The following is a 7,509-nucleotide window of genomic DNA, read 5'->3' on the forward strand; positions in this document are numbered from 1 at the left end:
AACAATTTTTTGTTATCCTTAACTTGGGATGCCATCCTCAGCTCCATGGTAGCTTTGGCCTGTCTAACTGCCTCCCTACAAGCGCGAGCAGAGGAGGTATACTCCTCTTTAGTAATCTCTCCTCGTTTCCACTTTTTATATGCCCCCCTTTTAGCCCGTAGACTGCTCTGGATTTCTCTGGTCAGCCAAGGAAGCCTCTTGGCCCCTTTCCCCATTTTTCCCCACATCGGGATCGTCTCCCTCTGTGCCCAAAGGATCATTTCCTTAAGGCACAGCCACCCTTCCTGGGCTCCCAACTCTTTAAAACTCTTACTCTGAAGTGCATCCTTGACTAAACGCCTGAGTTCATTGAAGTCAGCTTTCCTAAAGTCCAGCACTTTCACCCTACTAGTTACCTTACCCACTCGACATCTTACGGTGAATTCTATTATTTGGTGATCACTGTCCCGCAGGTGACCACCGATCTGTAGGTCTCCTACCATGTCATCCACCGTTGCCAATACCAGGTCCAGTAAGGCATGTCGGTTTCAGTTGGTTCTTGTGTATAGCTGTTATTATATTTTCCATTTTTTGTTTGAGAAGAGAGGACATGTTTAAACCGAACTTGGTTATTTTTTCTGCCATCAAAATCCCCATATCTAACATTTAAAGTAGGTCTTTAAGGGTGCAGACAGAAGTTACATTTTTCACATGATTGGCCCCTGAAAGCTCTTTGTAGCCATGCCATGACATACATGCACAGCTGCAGAGCACTTTTAAAGTGCACAAAAAAATAACACTGCTCAAATGAGGTATCAGATGAAGGTGCTCTGCTTTATTGTGCCTTAGAGAAACTGTGTTCATGGGGTTAATTTTTTGTGTGTTTGGGGTTAGGCTGATGCAGCCTAGCCCCACCCCTGGCACTGTTAGCAAGGAGGGAGGAGGAAGGGGGAAGCCAGCAGCAGTGTGCTGCTGGCTGAGCTTTTGCCCAGCCTGAGCTGGAGTGGGGCATGTATTGGAGCCCCCTTGCCTCACAGTCCCTCCCCTGCAGCCCCCAGGTCTGATCCACCCTCCCACCCTCCAGCTCAGGCTGGACAAGCTGGCAACTTGTGCCGCTCCTTCCCCCCTGCTTTGTCCGGCCTGAGATAGGGGAGTTGGTTCAGAGCCCCCATGCCTTGCAGGCCCAGCCCAGCTCCCCCCACTGCCCCAGCCAGGGGTGTTGGGGGAGCCATGAGGAATGGGGGGTTCTGATCTACCTGCTCCCTTCCAGCTCAAGCCAAGCAAAAGCCCAGCTGGCAACACATTGCTGTTCTCCTTCCTCCCACCTCCCTCCCTCCTGACAGCCCTGGAGCTGGAGGTGGGGCTGGGAACAGGAGCAGATCAGCAGCCTCTTTGGAGATTGTTGGACCACCCCCACCTGCTGGCCCGGAGGGCCAGTGCAGGCAGCCAGCTAAATGTCTGTTGGGGGTGCGGGGAGTGCTCTAACTCACGGCACTTTATGTAAAGTGTCATGAGTTAGAGTGGGGGCCTGAACATCTGTCTGCACCCTAAATGCCCACTTTTCACTTCAAGTGACAGATATCTTTTTTCTAACACTGTGGTCTATTTATCTGCTTGAATTCAAATACAGATACAACTGTAAAGGCAACATAAGTTTGAAAATGCTCATCCTAATAAGTAGAAAGTAAGGTGCCCTGATTTCAAACTTATGGTAAAACAGAAATAGTACCTTTTCCCTCTACTTCTGTGATCTGATATCAACCTGCAAGTCGTTGGCTTTGCTCATCCAATAAGGCAACAAGTTGAGATGATTTTGAAGTCTTTCCAAAGAACAGTTCTCCTCTCACTCCCCACCTCCCCTGTCCTAGTAGAAGAATGTGGATATTATGAAGAATAACAAAATATTTTTCCCCTTTAGGCTACAGCCATGCTACTGCTTGTATTTAAATACATGCTACTGCTTGTATTTAACTTTGTCAGTGAGCAGCCCCACCAAATTCACTTTCAGTAGGGTTACTCACATGCATGAAGATTAGCACTTATGTGATTGCAGAACTGTGCCATACTCATTTCTACCAGCCAATGTACTGCTGCGCAAGAAAGACTAAAAGCAAGACAAGTAATGGTTACTGTTATTTCCCTATCATCTATTATAAGCATTTTGAAAGTAGCAACCACTGTAATAACTAGACCCCATCACATACTTCAAAAAGTACAGCAATGAGCCTCCAAAAGAAACCAGTTCCTGTGGTTAGTTTGAGATGGCTAATTTATTTTAGGAGCAGGTTGTCTTGGCCATTTTACAGTGATGTTAGAATGCCTGATGAAAGAGAGCAAATCCAGGGTTTACGGTTTAGGTGTTAATAAATGGTGAAACCAAAGGCACTTCATAAGGGATTCCTTACTGTTGGTTCGATAGGTTTGAATGCAGGCCCAATATGCTGCAGTTTTCTTTTTAAACATACCTAAGAGATCAGTGGTCTTTGACACAGCTGGATCTTAACCCACCTAGTGAAGACATTTAAAATAAGAACCGAGATCTTAAACTGTGTCCAGACCAGGCTGGCAACCAACAAGAGTACAGAATGGCTGTAGAGGAGAGAGAGCCTGCAGGTTGTCTGTAGGTTGTGGGTGCCTTTTGTATGGAAATAAAGCAAAGCAATCCAGTTTTAAAGAGATAAAAGGACAATAGAATTGTGCCAAGTGAGACATCAGCTCACTGAACATCTGCAAGTGTGGCTGTAGAGCCCAATTCTTTAGTGGTAGTGCCTCCCCTACTTTTCTACTGTTACCTACATGGAAAACAACAGGAAGTCAAGACTACAATATTATTCCATGTGCATAAATATGGCTAAATTGGACCCTGAAGCATTGACCCAAAACACTGATCTTGTCTGTGAATTGGAGGAGTGATTTTTATAAGAAGAACAAACAAGTAATTATCATTTTTCTTTCTTTCTTTTTTTTTGTAGAACTCTTACTCAAAGGTCACAGGAACCTGATTCCTTAAGTCTGTCCTGTAGCTAGCTGCCAACTGCATCCAAGAAGAAAGGGTATGAATTTTAGCTTGGATGAAGAACAGGAAAGACTTGAATTAATGGGCAGTTCTCAGTGAATTAATGTGTCAAAAAGGATAAGGGTGCAATAGGCTGGATTTTAGTCACCAGGCCTATCTATTTTCCTGTGATTGGAACTAATATCAATGCATTGTGCCAATCCAGCCAAGCTGCAGAAAGTTATCTTGCTTCAGAAATCTTATGAATGGATTGACAAACAGGAAGTCCTCAAGCATAGACCATTCAGGCCAGTGCATGCAAATGGGACACTGAATAAGTGAATGGGGCAGTTCGCACATCTTAGAACTAGAGGGCTAATTTAAGGTTCTACTGAGATTTGAGCTCAAAACCTCTCGTAAAATAAGCTAAGGAAATACAGACTAGATGAAAGTACTGGAAGGTGGATATAGAACTTATTGAATCGTTGTAGTCAACAAGTAGTCTTTAGTATCTCTATGTCTAGCTGGAAGGAGTTATTGAGTGTGGTTCCCCAGGAGTCTATCCTGGGCCTGATTTTATTACCTTCATTAATGATTTAGAGCAGCCCATGTGGCCAGTGAGGGGTTAAACTGTTCTCTCCCAGGTGCTGCTCTCCTCAGGGCTCTGGCTGCTGCTGCTGTTGGAGCCTCCCTCCCTAGTTTGCCTTGCAATTCCTGTTCCAACCCCTGGAAGTAGGACAGCAAGTCCTGAGGAGCCTGGGACTTTGTAATCCAGGTGGCAGGGGATCCTGTGTGCTCACAGGAGCTCAAGGTGGCTTGGCAGTGGGAGCTCAAGGCAGGGGGAGTCTGGGGGGGGACCTCATAGTGGCAAGGGAGCCCCCTTGTATGTGTGGGGGTGTATTGCAGGGCAGCTTGTATGGCAGTGGGAGTTGAGGTAGGTCGTATGGCGATGGCGGGAGTGCAGGGGAGACTCCATGATGGTGGGGGAGCCCATGTGTGCACATGGGGTGCATGGCAAGGGAGCCCACACAGTATGCAGCCACCACTTCATGCAGCCTCTGGCCACTGAGAAGCTGGACAGCCCTGATTTGGAGGAGGGGACTGAGTAAATTTGCAGACAGTGCCATGCTGGGTGGAGTTGCATCCACTCTGGAGGGGAGGGATAGGATCCAGAATGATCTGGATAGACTGGAGAAATGGTCAGAAATCAGTCAAATGAAATTCAGTAAGGACAAGAACAGAGTCCTGCCCTTGGGAGAGAACAATTGCATACACAAATACAGATTAGGAAAGGACTGGCCAAACTGCAGCACTGTGGGCTACAGTGGACCATAACCTGAATATGATAGTTTAGTCAGAAACAATCCTGCTTTGAGCTGGAGATTGAACTACATGATATCATGAGGTCATTTCCAATGCTACTGTTCTATTATAGTCTATTCAATATTCTATAAACAATATTCTATCGTTTGTGACTGGGAGAAGATTTTGGCAGGCATCAGTACATCAGTTTATGCCCTGTTCATATTTTTGAGATTTTTCTTCCTAAGATAGAAATCTTTCTTTTTTGTTGAAAGTTCATGGAAAAGGGTGCCATGAAGCCCAAGTTTACAACTTCTGAGATAGAGCAACAAAAGTAAGTTACTAGTCCAGCAGTAAATGTCAAGATGTCAAAATTTTTATAATTCCTTCAATACTCCTTTTATAATATAAAAACAATATATTATGACTTTGGATAGCAGCACAGAAAAAACGATCCTTTTTACGTTAAAAATAACAATGGTTTCTCTTTATGATGATATTCCATCCCAAGCAATAAATGGAGATATTTTTCAAAACTAATTGCACCATACTGATTAAAGTTTATGGTTGAATTTTGGAAACAGACCACCCATGTTTCTAATATGCCTTTCTTGTGTTTGTTTCCTCCTCTAAGCTTCTCTAGGAATATTGCCCTGGGTTCAGTGACTTAGCCTAATGTTTTTATAATGGAGAAGGAGGCAAGCCAGCTGGAGAAGGACCATGTCCATCATGTGTATGAGAAAATTGCTCCTCACTTCAGTGACGCACGCTACAAAGCTTGGCCAAAGGTACAGAAGTTCATTTCAAATCAAGAACTGGGCAGCCTGATTGCTGATATTGGTAAGTTGGTTCACTCATCAGGTTGATAACAATCAAAGGCAGATACATCTGCTGTGTATGTTAAACAATGCTATAAAGAGGGAGATGATCAAGGCCACTTTGGTGTAGGTTTAGGGTTTGATATAAGTGCTTACCTGTAAAATCAAAGCAGAGTTTAGAACTGGCCAGTGTCTTTTTAATTTTCATAGGCTACAGACTATCAAATTTGCCCCATTCTCCCTTTTCATAATGTACCAGCTTCCAAAGCCACTCACAAATAAATGCAAACAGTGTGTCAGTGCCCCTTTCCCATTACCAACTGTTATGGGAAGTTATACAAGAACTAAACAGCTGTGCAAGAGGTTACTGATATTTTCCTACATTTTTACTTCTTCTAAGATGTTGCTAGCAGATATGGAAGTTAACAGGCTGAAGAACATAAGAATTTAAAATCGTCTGTTGTTCTAAAGCCTGGTAAGCCAGGACCCTGCCAGTGCAAGATTCCTTTTGCTGCCTAGAAGGACATGTCATGATTGGGTGATGGCTTTGCTATTATTCCTGATAATTCTGTAAGAAGTGTAGTTTTTGAAAAGGACATGAATTGTGGTATGGACACCTGTCCACTGGAAACTGAACCTTTGACCACCAAAGAAACCATTTGATATGGCCCAAATCCTGGTCTCTACTGACCTACACTGGACTCAAAATAAAAAGAAATAGCTTCTCCACTCCTAAACCTTTCCAACCCATTTTGTTGTTTCCTTTCCACTCTAAGAAAGTTCATAAAACAGTCAATGATAACAGCTTGAGTGGAGAACATAACCTGTCCAGGGGTTACACAGACTCTACTATAATGCCCTGCCAGTCCATCCTAGTCTTGATCCTGGTCTTAACACATTTGTTTCATTTTGGGGCCTTCTCCTAAGTAAGTATGGCTATTTCACAGTGAGCTTTTTGTGTGTTTGTGTGTATGGTGACCAAATACATATGCACTATGAACCAACTTAATTTTACCTCTGTCAAAACAGAATTTTAACTTGAGGTTTTCAGAAATGAAAGGTTGTTGTGTTAACTGAATGCACTTGCTGCCCCCAGCTTAAACTAGCCTGCACTGGGTTTGTTTGTTTGTTTTTTAATAACAGACCAACAAGCAAGAGATGAGAAAAGAGATCGAGTAACTTTCTTATATGCAATTTGATAACATGCTTTTACAAACTCTCTTATTTAACCGTGCACAGATTCAGATAACTAAAACTTATTTTAATATGATAGCCTAAAACAGGTCTGAGCTAAAGTTTAATTACATCGTTTATGCACAGGATTACTGTACTTTGGGAAGAGAAAACTGCATGGAGATACCAAAAAAAAAAAGGTCTTCATAGTTGACATAGCAACAGCTATTAGCAGCAGTTAACAACAAAACAATGGATTTAATGACTTAGTCTAATTGTGACTTAATCACTTAGTATTCTAATTTATCTATCAGACTTTCAGTATAAGGGAATAATTCAAAGTGGTGCTAAGACTGTAGGGTGCTTCATTTAGTATTTTTGGTCTCTTACAACCAAAAAAGCAGTGACATCATTAACATAACATGCTATTGATTCTGTATGCTACAGAAAGGCCAATTGCTCTCTGGCGATTCCATCTGAACAGATGCATTCACACAGCAGAGAGCCTACTAGACAGATGAGACCATCTGCCCCCATTGTGCTAAATGGCAAATGGCAAGATGAATTCTTCAATTTGTTTTTTCTTTCAATGGGCGGAGCTTTACAAACTACTGAGGTTAGTCAAGGGCACTTCTCATCACTTACATCAAGATAACATCTTCTGCACAGAAACTGAATGACAGTCTTTCTTCCTCCTCTCTTTTCAGGCTGTGGAAATGGCAAATATCTCCATATCAATTCGAAAGTCTACAAACTGGGCTGTGATTACTGCTTCCCTTTGGTAGAGACAGCAAGAAATGATGGCCATGAAGTAATGCTATGTCATAGCCTATGCCTACCATATCGGAACGAGTGCTTTGATGCTGTCTTATCCATTGCTGGTAAGTACCTGGACATTGGTGTTTTCTATAAACCAAATCTTCAAAGGGATTCCTGTTACTTATTGTTGATCTCTAATGTGTTTTGAGCTTTTAGCCTGGCTGCACAATGCCTTCCAGTCTTAGAAGTGGCCAATCTTACTTTACAGCTTGTGTAGTACACATCTTGTGATGTTACATCACTACAAAACAGAACTTGCATCACCATACTAGTAACTTCATCAGGTAAGTTGTACTGGTATGAATCTTGTTTTGTACTGGTGCAAGCACACCATGTGTGGGAGGTTGCAAAATCCTATTGACAGAGCCTTATTTTAGTTTTTCGCAGTGGTATGAATTTGAAATGTGGATACTAGTCAGCAGG

At 42.7% G+C, this 7,509-nt stretch overlaps 1 protein-coding gene across 6 annotated transcripts in view; it reads left to right on the top strand.

The window, feature by feature from the left end:
- LOC102380174 (probable tRNA methyltransferase 9B) overlaps positions 1 to 7,509 on the top strand; it is an 81,027-nt gene that overhangs the window by 52,097 nt on the left and 21,421 nt on the right. For 2 of the 6 annotated variants that reach the window (XM_025207105.1, XM_025207107.1), the window contains exons 2-3: positions 4,911 to 5,116; positions 6,975 to 7,148. In XM_025207105.1, the coding sequence (XP_025062890.1) occupies positions 4,963 to 5,116; positions 6,975 to 7,148 (328 nt within the window). In that variant the 5' untranslated portion in view covers positions 4,911 to 4,962. Of the gene's footprint in view, positions 1 to 2,612; positions 3,033 to 4,551; positions 4,611 to 4,910; positions 5,117 to 5,893; positions 6,021 to 6,714; positions 6,884 to 6,974; positions 7,149 to 7,509 lie in introns of those variants that run through there. The other 4 variants (XM_025207104.1, XM_025207106.1, XM_025207108.1 and 1 more) reach the window with 4 other exon arrangements.

The sequence above is a fragment of the Alligator sinensis genome, unplaced genomic scaffold, assembly GCF_000455745.1.
Source record: "Alligator sinensis unplaced genomic scaffold, ASM45574v1 scaffold406_1, whole genome shotgun sequence".
In the NCBI taxonomy this organism is placed as follows: domain Eukaryota; kingdom Metazoa; phylum Chordata; order Crocodylia; family Alligatoridae; genus Alligator; species Alligator sinensis.